Source organism: Ochotona curzoniae, unplaced genomic scaffold (assembly GCF_017591425.1).
Source record: "Ochotona curzoniae isolate NIBS_2020 unplaced genomic scaffold, NIBS_Ocur_1.0 contig_1482, whole genome shotgun sequence".
NCBI lineage: Eukaryota > Metazoa > Chordata > Mammalia > Lagomorpha > Ochotonidae > Ochotona > Ochotona curzoniae.
Genome location: NW_024465100.1, coordinates 5,395,083 through 5,410,628, shown reverse-complemented (window position 1 = coordinate 5,410,628; position 15,546 = coordinate 5,395,083). Strand labels below are relative to the sequence as shown.

General features: G+C 41.3%; 1 protein-coding gene across 3 annotated transcripts in view; it reads right to left on the bottom strand.

The window, feature by feature from the left end:
• AEBP2 (AE binding protein 2) overlaps positions 1–15,546 on the bottom strand; it is a 78,208-nt gene that overhangs the window by 13,780 nt on the left and 48,882 nt on the right. For all 3 annotated transcript variants that reach the window (XM_040967562.1, XM_040967554.1, XM_040967552.1), the window contains exons 3-4: positions 10,581–10,688; positions 1,090–1,276 (exon numbers count right to left, since the gene is read on the bottom strand). In XM_040967562.1, the coding sequence (XP_040823496.1) occupies positions 1,090–1,276; positions 10,581–10,688 (295 nt within the window). The remainder of the gene's footprint in view (positions 1–1,089; positions 1,277–10,580; positions 10,689–15,546) is intronic.

Here is a 15,546-nt window from a genome sequence, read left to right as displayed (position 1 = left end):
GCTACCTTCCCAGACATGTAAACAGGGAGCTGGAGTCTTAGCAGAGCACAGACTCAAAACCTCCTGGGATACCTGCATCATAAGCACCAGCTTTATCTACTATGCCAAGATGCTAGCCCCCTTTCCTTAAAATTGCATTTATTTAGAAGAGTGACATAGAGGAAGATACATAGAGAAAAATAATCTTCCACCTGCTGGTTCGAGCCAGATCTCCTGATTTACAATATGAATGGCAGAAATCGAATTGCCTGGGTCATTCTCCACTGCTTTCCCAAGAGCAGCAGCAAGAATAGGAATGAGGACCCGAACCACTGGTCTGAAAACGCTATGGACATGAGTCAGCTTCATCTACAGAGCTACAATGTCAGCTACTATTTAACAATTTTCTGACACTCAAGTGTTAACAGCCAGGATGCCATTTCTTTATATAAAATCAAGTCCCAAGAGTAAGCACAACCCATTTTTTTCTTTCTAGTTCACCCTAGCAGAGGATTCTTTTCCAATGACAGCTTCCTTTACTCACACCCAACACCTTCACCCGACAGATATCCAGCTAACACAAAGATGGGATCCAACGTTTCTAAGTCAGTTGCTGCCTGCCAACACTTACAAAACCTGATCAACTGATCATTCTCTATTCTAAAATCAGTCATCTTATAATCTCCCTGTCATTCTGCCTTTTATATAAGATGTTTTAAGAAATCTGCTAGTTAAGCACACAACCAATGTACATCTGGTACAACAGCTTGTAAGTAGTGAATCAGAACAAATCAGAACTGTTGCATGTAGACACACCCTGCTTTGAAGTAGGCAAGTTACTTTTACTTGATTTTTACTTTCACATGTTCAAACTTACTAAAATCCTTCTACTCACTTTACATGCTAAAGCCATTTGTAATTACATTCCCTCAGCTACTATCAGCATGACACTGAAATCTCAGTGATTGGCAAGCAACCTGTCAGTCTATTACTGTTAACAGAAAGGGAAACCCAGGCTGAGGAACACTACACACTGAATTTTGCGTGAAAACTCAAAAATAAAAACAAAACACAATTATTATCCACAGACTGTGTGGTACAAATACTTACGTAATGAACGTCGTCTTTTGTTCTTTAGTTTCCTCCTTTTGTTCATTCCAGCTTTAGAAGGGGATTCTTCTTTGGCCTTTGGCTGGCTAGAAACTTTGGAGGAGTTCTGCTGACTGAAGTGTGTGGGTACATGACGAGCTAGCCCTCCCTGAGAAGCAAAGCTGGCATTGCAGCCACCAACAACACACTGAAGGAATGAGAATAAAAGGAGAAAAGGATGTTAATGATGCTATGCAGCGCATCATCAGAAGTTCAGTAAGACAGTATTCAGTATCTTAGAGGTTTATCAGTAGCCCAATAAGAACTGATTCGAGAAAAGCAGCATGAAATATAAGTTCAGGCCTTTTATTTTACAATTTACTAAGTTGCCCGAGATACTATCATGAGGCAGTGGCACAAGAAGAAAATCAAACTCGAGTCACACGACTCCCAAGTTTAATGCTCTTCCTACTGTACACAAGACAAAGCTAGTGGCATTTTCCTCACCCAAAAACAAAAGACTGGTTTTGAATTGATCAGCTCAATAACAGAATAACTGCTTTTAAATTAAACAGGATTAATAATGACTTCTAGTATCCTCGCAATTTTCTGAATTCCTGGATTTTTTAAGCTATTTTTTTATCTTGAGGGCTGACATTAAAGCAAAGCAGGATATGCTACCACATACTATGTCAGCTTCCCACATGAGCACTGCTTTGAGACCACTTCCAGTCCAGCTTCCAGCAGATGCCCAAGTATGTGGGCCCTTGTTGTCCATGCTGAAGACATACAAGGAGTTCCAAGATTCTGGCTTCAACCTGGCTCAATGCCAACCTCTGCAGTCATTTGGGGCACAAACCAGCAGATGGAAAAATCTATTTCCTCATTGTGTGTGTGTAATAAAAAATATCACTGTAATTTTTCCTATCTCTAAGACACACACGACATCATACTTCAAAACATTCCCCAGCCTCCTTACCAGTCCATGCTATTTTAACAGGTAAGAAGTCAATGCAACTCTCACAGATTCTTCTTATACCAATAGGTGTTATAGTACACTGGTTAAGCTGCCACATGTGATGGCCACATTCTATATCGAATGTGCTGACTGATTTAAGCCCTCGCTGTTCCACTTCTGATAAAGTTTCCTGCTAACACATCTGGGAAGGCAGTGTAGGATGGCCAAAATAAATGCATGGGGTCCCAGTCACCCTTATGGGTGACCTGGGTAGATTATTTCAAGCTCCTGACTTCAGCATAGTCCAGGGTGAGCTTTAGCTGGCACTGGCATTAAGTCTCACTCCAAATTTCAAGTAAAAAAATCTTCCCCAAAAATGCTTTAGAAACATGTTAAAACTAGGGGTCAGCATTACGGCAAAGCAAGGCATCATCTGTGACATGGGCATCCTGCATAGTCACTAGTTTCTGTTTTGACCTGGCACCCTACCAATGGCCTGGGGAAAAGTGCAGGAAGACAGGCCAGTGCCATGGCATAGCAGGCTATATGCCTCGCAGCACTAGTCTTACTACAGGGCTGATGCTAGCATTTTTGTTTGGGTGTCACTTTGATTCCTCCCTGCCCCAGTTCCAGTATAGTTCCCTGCTAACGCTCCTGGAAAAGCAGCTTAAGGTTGTCCTGGCACCCATGTGAAAGATCTGGAAGAAGCTCCCGGCTCCTGAACTTGGACCAGCCCAGATCTGGCCATTGCAGCCAGTCAGGGAGTGAACAAAAGATCTCAACTGAAGTCTCTTCCTCCCTCTCTGTGATTCACACACACACACACACACACACACACACACACACACACACACACACACCATAGTCCAAGTGCTTGGTCCCCTGTCCTGCAAAGGGGAACATGGAGGAAAGAGATGGTTCTGGCACCAGTCTGCCCAGCCTGTCATTGCAGCCATCTGGCAAGTAAACCAACAGATAAAAACCCTCTAATCCTCTTTCTCTATCTCTGTAGTGCTTTCAGACAAAAAAAAATTTGAGAAATGTCAAAATTATTGAAACTTGCCACAATTCCAGAGAAAGCATGTAGTATTACTCTCATAAAACCTTTTCTTAAGTTCCTTCAAATATTGTCCCTCTAGCCTTTTTTCCTACAAGACTGAGTAGCGAAAGGTTAACAATGTAAATCACTTGGCAAATCTGCTACTCAAACAACGAATTACAACATTCAGGTAAATTGCAAACAGAGACTCTAAGGTGGAATACCTCAGCCAGTGGATTCTGGAGAGATTTCATGGTGCTTGGAATGGTGAGATTGGCAGCAATTCAGAACTGTTGAATTATCAAAACCACTTGAGCAGTGCCCTCAGAGCCTGCCCCACATCAGGGATCCTGAGATGTTGGGGAGGCTAGGTGGGGCTTCTCCCTTTATTTCCCCCTTTACCCCAGATACAGAAAAAAAATATGGAAACAATGGTCTTCTTACCCATTTTCCTGTAGCCATTGACCCTCTGTGCCCTAATCAACTATCATCAAAACAATTATAGCAGAGCCCTGCACAATAGCCTAGTGGCTAAATCCTCGCCCTGCAGATGTCAGGATTCCACATGGATGCACCAATTCATGTCCCAGCTGCTCCACTTCCATTCCAGTTCCCTGCTGGTAACCTGGGAGGGAGCAGAGTACAGTCCAAAGCCTTGGGACCCTGCACCTAAATGGAAGACCCAGAAGAACCTCCTGGGCTTAGCCCTAGTCGTTGTGTCTATTCTATATCTCCTCTTCTCTATATACCTGCCTTTCCAATACTAACAATAATAAAATTCTAGTAAGTATGATAAAGTATCTCATGGTGCTGAAGTATATTTCTATAAGAATTTAAATTTTAATTTAAAATCTGATACATAATTGAGCCACTACATCTTTTTCAGTAATAAACTTTGGATAATCAAATATAGACAAATTGCTTAATATCTCGGTGCTTAAGCATAGGAGTCTTAACTAATGGGTTGCTCCTGCCATGTACAATACATTCAGCTGATGATTTCAAGAAGCTGTTGAGCACTTGAAACAAAATAAAGGATATCCCAAAGCGTTGTGACCCTGCACCCACATGGAAGATCCGGTAGAGACTCCTAGCTTCAGATCAGATCAGCTCTAACCACTGCTTCCACTGATGAGCATAAGAGTTGGGATTGGTGGCAGGTCAAGCTTGGTTGCAGTACCCTCTGGCAGATGCAAGATCTGGGGCTGGGAGAGGGCCTGGTAGGGGAACTGTAAGCACGCCCCTGCTGGGCTCAAGCTCGCACAAGAGCTAGGGCTGGGTATGGACCAGGGTGGCAAAGACAGTAGCACCTATTAACATATATGTGGCCATGGCTGGGGGCAGGTTCAGCTGAACTAAGTTATAGACCCCATGGGTATACAGAAGAATATGATGGGATACAAGACAGACTGAACTGCAGCACATACCAACACATAAAAAAATGGGGCTAGGGTGGGCCTAATGGGAGTTACTAGGGGGTTGTCCTGACGAGGCTGTGGCATCCACTGGTGTGTGTAAACATGGAGCCTGAGGCAGGCTGGACTGGGCTAGGCCACAGCACCCAACAGTTTATGTGAGAGAGATGGGAGGACCAGGCAGCTGCATCCACCTCTAAATGCAATGGCTGGTACAGGTGACAGACTGAACTGAAGCTCTGGCTGGCGCACACAATAGTCAAGTCTGAGGTCACTGCAGGCAATATTTCTTCAAGGACTCCCCAGCCAGATGACTAGACTCACACTCCAGCCACAGAGAAAATCACAATATGCATGTGTTGGGACTGGTTGCTGATGTTTGTGCGGTGCACAATACATCCAGACACACACAAGAGGACATGACAGCCAACTCATCTAGGCCAACGGTGGATGGTGAACGCCTCATCAGAGAATGGAAAGAAAAACAGGTTGGATTTCTCTCCTGGCCAAGCTTTCACAGGTTCCTGTACCTGCAGGTACATGCACTCAAGTGGACTTATTCAATCAACAGATCTTGGAAAGGTTTTCTCAACCCTGCTCAACAAAGCTGACACCACCTCAGAACCATCAAAACCATTCAAATATCACTAAGAACATTCTTTCAGACATCAAGGTCTCTAAGGCATCTTCAAACGACTGTCCCAACCCCTCACGTGCTAATGCAGCTTGAACGCAAGATCAACCTTTGCCCCACCTACCTTCCTCCATACTCTGACACTTCCTACACTAATCAGAGACTTACACAAGTGTGTAAAATGTCTGGATTACCCAAAGAAATTCGAAGATTCAAAGTAATTTCAAATATCAAAATATAAAACATCTTCAACACATAAATACAAATAAAATTCTAAAAATTTATACAAAACCACATAATACCCTGATAAAACAAAGTTGGAGACATCATAACAAGGTTGGGAAACCATGGCACTTGCATAAAAATAAAGATCAAAAAAACAGAATAGAGAATTCCAAAAGTAAATCTGCATTATGTATGCCTGATTTTCAACAAAAGCACCACTATATTGGAGGTCAGCCTTTTTAATAAACTGTGCTACCAAACTAGAGATAAGTACTTGGAAAAATCAAACTAGATTTCCAATCACCATACAAAGTGAATTTCTAACGGACCAAAGACTTACAGGTAAGATCCGCAACTATCAAACCAAGAAGAAAACAGACATGCTGAATAATATGAAACTAAAATGCAGTGGGACCAACACTGCAACGACAGCCCTTACGGGCACTGTATAGTCCTCAGTACTCCACTGCTGGTACAGCTCCCTGCTAATGTCTCAGGAGAAAATGTGGCAGATGGGCCTCTGGACTTTGGTGGTTTCGGTCTGGTTCAGCCTTGGTCATTTGGAGGGTAAATCAGTAGATACAAGACTCTCTCTGGCTCTCCTTCTTAATGTAACTATGCCACAAGTCAGATGTTACAGAAAAAAATAAAGACAGAGATCTTCCTTCTGTTGGTTTACTCTCCCAATGGCTTCACTGCAGGAGTGGAGCTAAAGCCAGGATCCAGGAGCTTCTTCTGGGTCTCCCACATTGGTGCAGGGTCCCAAAGCTTTCGACCGTCCTTGACTGCTTTCCCAGGCCACAAGCAGGGAGCTAGATGGGAAGTGGGACTGCTGGGATTAGAACCAGCACCCATATGGGATCCTGGTGCGTTCAAGGCGAGGACTTTAGCCACTAGGTCACAGTGCCAGGCCATAAATATATCTTTTTAAATTAATAAATATACCTTCTCTCTCCACTTTCCCAAAACACAGTAAGAAAAAAGGAGATTGGAAGCAGTTTTCTCATCTACTTTCCCTCATTCCTTGACCATCTCCACCTTAGCCAGTTTCAACATGGGCATGCATCCCTCTCAACCATGTAAACATCATCAAAAATAAAATGACTGCTTAAAAAATTAAAAATACATAAAATGTTTCTGCATAGCAAGAATCAACAAAGTTAAAAGACATATAACACAGTAAGAAAAAAACACGCAGAGTATTCATTAAAAAATGGGATTAATATTCAGGCTATGAGGAACAACTCAACAGCCACACACACACACACACACACACACACACACACACACACACACACACACACACACGCGTGCGCATTTATATTATACATATAATCATCCAATTTTAAATGGAAATGTATCTCCAAAACTACACAAATTCCCAGCAAGTACAAAAGTACATTAATCCTCAGGACTGGACCCCACGTTGGGCACAGGAGAGGAGCGCAGGGAAGAGCGTGACAACAGTGTGTAGTAACAGGAGGCCCAGGGAGGTTTAAAACAAGATTCTGTGGAACCTCCTTGCTCTGCGCTTTTGTTACACTGGTAACCACATTTACGAGAGAAATGCTGTTTAAAATCAGCTCTTCCACACTAGGTTAAGCTTAAGAAATCACAGAACAAATATCTTGTACAAGAGGGCTAACCCTGCACACACACCCGAATCCTGCAGAGCCACCCCCAACACTGATGAGATTCACACACAGCACAGCTCACACAGGAAGAACTGGTTCTTATGAGCTGGTACAAGCTCTCCCACCCTCCAACATCTATCAGTCAGTTCTTTTTAGGAGGAAAATTACTTTTGTCTGCTTTTCGGTAATCACAATTATTCTTTCTCATACGCAAACTATACATTTACAGCAAGTGACAGCATCAAGCATCATTAGTTCCTAAGACTACAGAGCCCACCAGCTTCTACCACACAGACACACACACTCACACATGACATGGAGGAGGAGTTAAAGACAGGTATCAGAACAAAATGGTTAAGGCTTTGCACTACAGAGAACAACTGCAGAAAAAAACTGAAGATCTAAAAATTATCATTAAGCAAGTCATGAATAAGCTAAACAGGAAGCCATTTTGTACTCATTTCATTGAATGGTGAGCAGCAATGCTCATGTCATACACAGAAGCCATCAACTAACACCCCCTGCTTAGCAACGCTACAGCAAGTTATTCAAGGCTCAACAGATACAGTTAACTCTAGTTAAATAAAAATTATTCAAAATTTTTGTTTATTTGAAAGGCAGAGTAACAGAAAATGACAGAGATATTCCATCTGCTAATTTACTCCTGAAATGGCAGCAATGGCCAGGACTGGGCCAGGCTGAAGCTGTGAGTGGTCCAAGCACTGGATCATCTCTGATTGCCTTCCCAGGCCCATCAGCAGGGGAGCCCCAACGAGAACCAGTGTTCTCATAAGGGATGTGGAGGTCATCAATGGTGGCCTCACCACAACGCTGCCTCCTACTCTTTCTTTATTAGCAATTTAGGGAATGTTCTTGATCCCAAAATATAAACAAATTATCCACTTCAGGTTTAAGACTGTAAACTAAGTCTGAGTCTTTCAGGCATGATCATACCCCAAAGAGAAGTCATTCAAGCCGGTCAGAATTAAAACAGTTACACAGTGAGACTACTTAGCTGAGGAAAAGTCACAATCGGCTGATCCAAGACAACTAACTTATCATAAATATCGTATTCAGGATAAACAGAAAACCCAGGGAAGAAAATTATATACAAAGCAACAAAGCTACTGAGATGATCTGAAAAGCACAACTATGTGATTTCTAATATATACAAAAAGATTCTTTTTAAAGATTTATTTTGCTTTTATTGGAAAGTCAGATATAAATAAAGGATAGACAGAGAGGAAGATCTTCTGTCCATGATACACTCCCCAAGTGGGAGTGAACGGCCGGAGCCATGCCAATCCAAAGCCAGGAGCCACGAGCCTCCCATATGGGATTCTGGCCTGTGCGAGGCAAGGACCTTAACTGTTAGGCTACCGCACTGGGTCTAAAAAGATTTATTTTTACTGGAAAGTCAGATTTACAGAAGGAAGGAGAGACAGAGAAAAAGAACTTCCATCCGCTGGTCCCCAAGTGGCCACAATGGCCGGAACTGAGCCGATCTCAGGCCAAAAGCCAAGAGTGTCTTCTGAGTACCCCCAACACAAGGACTTGGGCCATCTACTAATTCCCCAGGGCACAAGCAGGGAGCTGGATGGGAAACAGAGCAGACAGGAAATGAACTGACATCCAAATGGGAACCTGGCACGTGGAAGTAAAGGATTAGCAAGCGAGATATTATGCCAGACCCAAAAAGCAGTATCTTTTGAGAACCGTTTTTGTACAATTCTCAGAAAAAGTCTTGGCAAAGACACTATTTTACATCTTAAAGGGAATTTTTCAAAATTAAATTTTCTGAGAAAACATGTCAAATGATATGTACATAAAATTTACCCACGCATAAGATAAACAAGTTTAGGGATCATAAAATCAGGCTTAAATGTAAACGACAGTCAATTAAGTCTTACTAATTTCCACTTTGTGCTTCTGCCATCAACAACACAGACAGAGAAGTCTTACATTCAGTTTCCTACCCTCCTCTAAAGGGAGGCGAGAGGGACAGAGAAGGAGGAAGAGCTTCTACCTACTAATCCATGTTAGTCTCAGCTTCTTTACCTCCAGTCCAAAATCCTGCTGAAGCATACTGGGAGGTAGCATATGATGGCTCAAATGTATGGATCATGCCATCCACCCATGAAGACCCACACACAGTTGTAGTGCCCCAGCTCTGGTCTGGACCAGCCAGGTTAGTGCAAGAACTTAGACAGTGATCCAGAAGATATTAATAGCTCTCTTGCTCTGTTACTCTTTCACATGGGTAAAAATTTGTAAATTTATTTTTAAAAAGTAAAAATAAAAAGTAACAGCAGTGAAAAGGAAGAGGGAAAAAAAGATGGAGGGGAAAAGACACAGACCTGCCTTCCATAACATATAAGACAATGCATTATATTCTCTACAGTACTATGTTTTCTTAATCCTGTAACTTAGAGAACAATTACCTCACTAAATCATGTCCCTTAACTGTTTATTTTAGCACTCTCCAATTCAGACCATCTACAGAACAAGATGACAAAAATTCATTTGTATAAGGCTTTGAAATTAAGCTACAAATCACCATCAACCACTTTAAGACATTGTATGGGAATAGGCACGATGAAATTGTCTATCATTGGACAGACAATCTGTCTTTCTCCTCTCTCTGTAACTCTGCCTTTCAAATGAAATACAGTAAGTCTTTAAAAACCGGGGGGAGAAAGAATGGGTCCTCAGGTTTATTTGAATGATTTGCTGTAATTCAGTAAAACAATATTGGAAGAAATTATAAGGAAATAGTGACAGCAATTACATATTTTATGAGAAAGAATGCAGGAAGAAACAGAAGGAACAAAACTTTTTAATTATTTGTTAAATTTAACTTGTTAATTATTACCTTTTCAAAAAATCTGAATTTTTTAAAGCAGCTCCACAAGAATTATCTAATTCTCCAACAAGGGAAATTTCTGGCACAGTATTTACATTCTGGTAGTTAAGGTTTTCACAACTATTAAACATCTTTAAATGTAAACTTTTAATCTATGTGGTACATGCCTTCTATAATTAGAAACCAAAATATTTGATTCTTAATGAAAATAAATGGAAAAATGATTTTCAAAAAAACTTTTACCAAGGCACATCTATTTGATACATGACTTACAGTCACAGACAGAGACACTCAAAACTGAATGAGAGACATCAACAGCGCTACTTGCCAGTGAGACTGAAAGCTGGGTCAGGGATGGGGCAGGCATCAAACCGCAAAAATATTAATAACAGCCAAGTCATCCAATAAAGAAGGTTTGAAGACACTGGTCTGCTCACTACTTCTAAGACACAATCTAATGAGCCACTTATGTTTTTCCAACTAAAAACATTATCTTTATATCATCATCTATTTGAGATTTCACACAACCAGAAGAAGTTAAGCAATTTTATCATAAATGGTTTAGCAGTTTTAGAAGGGGCCAGAGCACATCTCTTAAGAAGCACGCCCACTATAAGATTGAACAGATACACAAAAAGTCAAATGCTTCTTCTAGAAGGTTTTTAGAAGGGCCAAGGCATGCCCCTTAATAAACATGCCCACTTAACTCAAAAAACACCACCTCACATACACAAACTCACTTACCTTGAAAGGTTTGTCGCCACTGTGCGTCAGCATGTGCCTCTGGAGCCAACTCTGACTGGTTGATGGAGTGTTATACACTTTACAACCTTTCCATAAGCACACAAACACCTGTTAAAACAAGGGCCAGAAAAATTTTCGTCATTCATCTCAACCAAAAGTTTAATTTCTTTTTAAGTTTAAATGAGTATATCGAGCCTATGAAAGCACTAGAACTTTCTGGACCTAGTAGTATGAAGGGTTGTAACTCTACCCCCTGCAAGCTGCAAACTATTCTCTCAATTATGAACTGACATGCCAAACACAGAGTACCATTCAGAAGGAAATATTAACGATAGGAATTGGGACTCTAAGCCTTCATTCATTTTATATCTACTACATAAGAAAAAAAATCATTTTTTAATTTAATTTTTAGTATCAAAAATACGCCTTCATTCTTTTTTATATCTACTACATAAGGAAAAATCATTTTAATTTTATTTTTAGTATCAGAAAAAAAATAGGACATAAACAATGAAAATAAAATTGTCACTAGATGTCAATTAGTGCTCCTAATTTCAAGTATTAAAGTATCAAACTGCAACTTTTCTCATTTCTTCTCACATGCATATTAAAAATATTTATTTGTAATATTCTTTAACATCTTAACTGCTTGGCAAAATTTAATATAAAGCATTAAATTATTATGTTAGTAAAAGCAATGGGAATAACTTATTTTACATCCTAAGAGTTACACATTTTCAGGTTAAAGGCAACTAACTAGGTTTGGAAAGCATCAAGATAACATTCTGACCTTCACTATCTCACAACTAGGGAAACACCAAGTTCCTAATGGATACTATTTCCAACAAACAACATGGAAGGCAGGTGGTCCTCTTCAATCCTACCACATCACTGTGAAAGAACCGACTCCCGGCCTCCCCTCTTTGCTAAAACCATCACAAATGGTGTCACACTACATACAGACCAAAACAAACTTACACTCAGGCTTGAGGGCATGGTATTGGAACAGCCAATACCATGCCAATAAACAACACAGGCAGTCTACCACAACACCAATACCATCACGGGACACAGCTGGTTAGAAAATGTTATTACACATTCTGATTCCTCAAGACTTGCTAGTTTCTTTTAGGTAAATACACAAAGTCATAATTGTTCCACCTTCATACTTAAAATTATTGACCCCGGCAAAGATCAATAAAATGCTGCTTAAGATACGCAAAGTTAAAGCTACTTTCAGAACCCAGTGTGGTAGTCTAGTGGCTGAAATCCTTACCCTGCACACACCAGGCTCCCATATGGGCACCGCTTCCAACCCAACTCCCTGCACGTAATCAGGGCAGTAAGCAGGCAGTAAAGGATGGCCCAAAGTCTTGGAACCCTGCACCCACATAAGCAACTCAGAAGAATCTTTCCAGCCTTCGGATCAGCGCAGCTCTAGCTGTTGCAGCCACTTGGGGAGTGAACCATCAGATGGAAGATCTTCCCCTCTATCTCTTCTCTCTGAATATCCAACTTTCCAATTAAAAACAATAAAAAAAAAAAAAAGTTCTTTCAAGGCCCAGTGCAGTACTCTAGTCGCTAAAGCGTGCAACGGCCCAAGCCTTCGGAGTCTGCACCCACGTGACAAACCCAGAAGAAGCTCCTGGCTCCTGGTTTCAGATCAAATCAGCTTGAGTTACTGCAGCTACTTGAGCAGTGAACCAGCAAATGGAAGAGCTTTCTTGCCTTCTCTCAGTAAATCTGACTTTCCAATTAAAAACAAAACTAAAAACTAAACCAATCTTTAAAAAAAAAGTTGCTTTCTTTATTAATTTTTTTAAAGATTTATTTTATTTTTATTACAAAGTCAGATATACAGAGAGGAAGATCTTCCGTCCAATGATTTACTCCCCAAGTGACCACCATGGCCGGTGCTACGCCAATCCAAAGCCAGGAACCAGGAATTTCTTCCAGGTCTCCCACTCAGGTGCAGGATCCCAAAGCCTTGGGCCATCCTCGACTACTTTCCCAGGCCACAAGCAGGGAGCTGGATGGGAAGTGGAGCTGCCGGGGTTAGAACAGGCATGCATACGGGATCCCAGCGCGTTCAAGGCGAGGACTTTAGCTGCTAGGCCACTGCACCTAGAAAAACAGCAAAAAGAATCCAAATTTTATGCTTCTATGCTACACAGATTAAGCCAATACTGCTTATTTCCAGATTCAAAACTACTAAACTCAGTAGGTCCTAGATATTAACAAGTCACAGAAGCTGCTCTTCTCTCGTGAGTCAAAACAAAGTACCTTACAGCATGTAGGAACAAAATTAATGCTGCTTGTATCCTTACAGAATTATATTAAAGAACTCCTAAGGGATCGCTGCCACATATTATTTGTAAACTAAAGAAAAGGTAGGTGTTGCGGTGATGCAGGCTCCCGGCTTTGGACCAGCCCAGCTGCCACCACAGCAGTTCATTAGAAACTGAACCAAGGGATACAAGATTTCTCTCTCCCCCTCTCCACATAAACCTGCATTTTTATAATAAAGTGTTTTGCACTTATGTATGACAAAAGAATGATCAAATTCACGTTGTGTTAAGGACTTATCAGACTGCAAACTGAAATCCAAAAAGAACTCTTGAAGGAACACTCTCATTTATCTAGAAATTTAATACACAAATGTCATTTTTTAAAACATGATTAAAGTGGCCTCATTCACAGGTTTTCAAATAATACACTATCATTCTACTCCCAACCTAAAATATTCCTCCCTCCACTCTCCTCCAGCAACAACGAACAATATAGAAAATTAAAATGACACACAAAACCAAATCAATCCTGTGGTTAAAAAAAAAAACTTGATTTCTTTACTGTATTTTTTTATAGAAAAAAGAACAAAGCCAGGAGTAGTTGTACACCCCTGATGTCAGAGTACCTGGCTTTGAATCCCAGCACTCCTGCCTCCAACCTCCTCCTCACATTGACCTCAAGAGGCAGCGCTGACAGCACTACAAGAACTGGATTGTTCTTGTCCCCCATGTGCAAAACCTGCCAGGTCTCCTGGTTTCTACTTTTGGCCCAACCAAGCCCAAGTCACTTCAGACATTAGGGTAGTGAGTGAACAGGTAGATCTCTTTCACTGTATCTCACTCAAATTTCACTCACCAAAAAACAAACAAAAAAACCACACACACCCCTGCCCCCGCCTCATCTACTGCAGGAATGTACACTCTCGTGCCTCTGACTTGTTCACATTCCAGAAGATGCGGACATCAATCTGAGGGGTCACAGTTATTAAGTGTCCCAGAACAACCCTGTGGAGAAACTATAGTCACATCAATGTAGAACTCAGCCTCTTTGGAAAGAACAAAAGAAAAAAAAAAGAAGAGAGAGAGGCTCGGGATGATGAATGGTGGGGAAACAGCAAGGAACAGGGAACTGCTTCCACCACCCGCAACACGATCAGAGGTTACTCTGAAATTCCACGCTAGCCTCCCCATCAACATGGAATCTCTTGTAAAAATCTAAAATTTCTTCTGTGAAAAGTATGCAAAGGGTTGATAAGGCCAGCTGCATTGGTTCAGCAGGAAACAGAAAAGTTCTGGACAGTACCTGCATCTCTGAAAAAGCAGGCTGAAGAATGAAGTCTAAAAAGTTGTCTGTATTACAAAAACGGGGATCTGGAGTACGTCTTATATCTTAATAAGCAATAAAAATCAATTATGAGATTTCAGCTCAAAGAAAAAACTTCAAAAAATGAAGACAAGAGCCCGGCAGTATGAGCTAGCACCTAAAGTCCTCACCTTGAACGCACTGGGATCCCATATGGGCGCCGGTTCTAATCCTGGCAGCTCCACTTCCCATCCAGCTCCCTGCTTGTGGCCTGGGAAAGCAGTGGAGGACGTCCCAAAGCTTTGGGACCCTGCACCCGAGTGGGATACCTGGAAGAGGTTCCTGGATCCTGGCTTCGGATAGGCATAGTACCAGCCGTCACGCTCACTTGGGGAGTGAATCATCGGACAGAAGATCTTCCTCTCTGTCTCTCTTCCTCTCTGTATATCTGACTTTCCAATAAATAAATAAATCTTTTTAAAAAAAAATGAAGACAAAAAGAACAGAACAAGGGATGATGCGAGGCTCAGTGTGTTAATTCTCTGCCTTGTAGTGCCAGAATCCATGTGGGCATCATTTGTTTCTCATGTTCCTATCTAGGTCCCTCCTTATGGCCTAGGAGAACAATGGAGGATGTACCAAAGCTTTGGAAACCTGAACTCATGTAGGAGACCAAAAGAGGCTCCTGATTGGCTCAGCTCCAGCCACTGCCGCCATTTAGGGAGTGAACCAGCAGACAGATCTCTCCTCTCCTCTCTGTGATTGTTTTCAAATACAAATAAATCTTAGAAAAAAAGGAATAAAGAAGAACAACAACAAATCTTACACTGAATGGTTGAATTTCTCACCTACAGTTTCTCATCTGTACAAACTTGTTAACCATCGGAAATCCAATTAGTAAAACAGTTCCAAATTTACTTTTGGGAACCCAGTAGGTAATATACAAAAGCACTGACCAAGGACACAATTCTATTAAACTCAAGGTTGATTTTTTTGGGCATGTTTGTTCCCAAGTTGCAAAAAAAAATTCTCATAATGTGTCTTTGCAAAATTCTATTCATATCTGGTATTTAAATAGCTTAATTTGGGAGCTGGTACCATGACATACAAAGCCAATCTTCTGCCTTCAGAGCCAGCATCCCATATGGACTGAGTTCAAGTCCCACCTGTTCCCCTTCACTTCCAGCTTCCTGTTCATGTGCCTGGGAAAGCAGTGGAGGCTTGCCCAAGTACTTGGGCCACACTAACGTAGCATCTGGCTTTGGACATGCCTACTCTGACCATGGTGGCCAGCTGGGCAGCAACACAGTCTGGCAAGTCTGTCTCTGTCTCTTCTCCTCTTTAGAACTCTTTCAAATAAAAAAAGAATAAATAA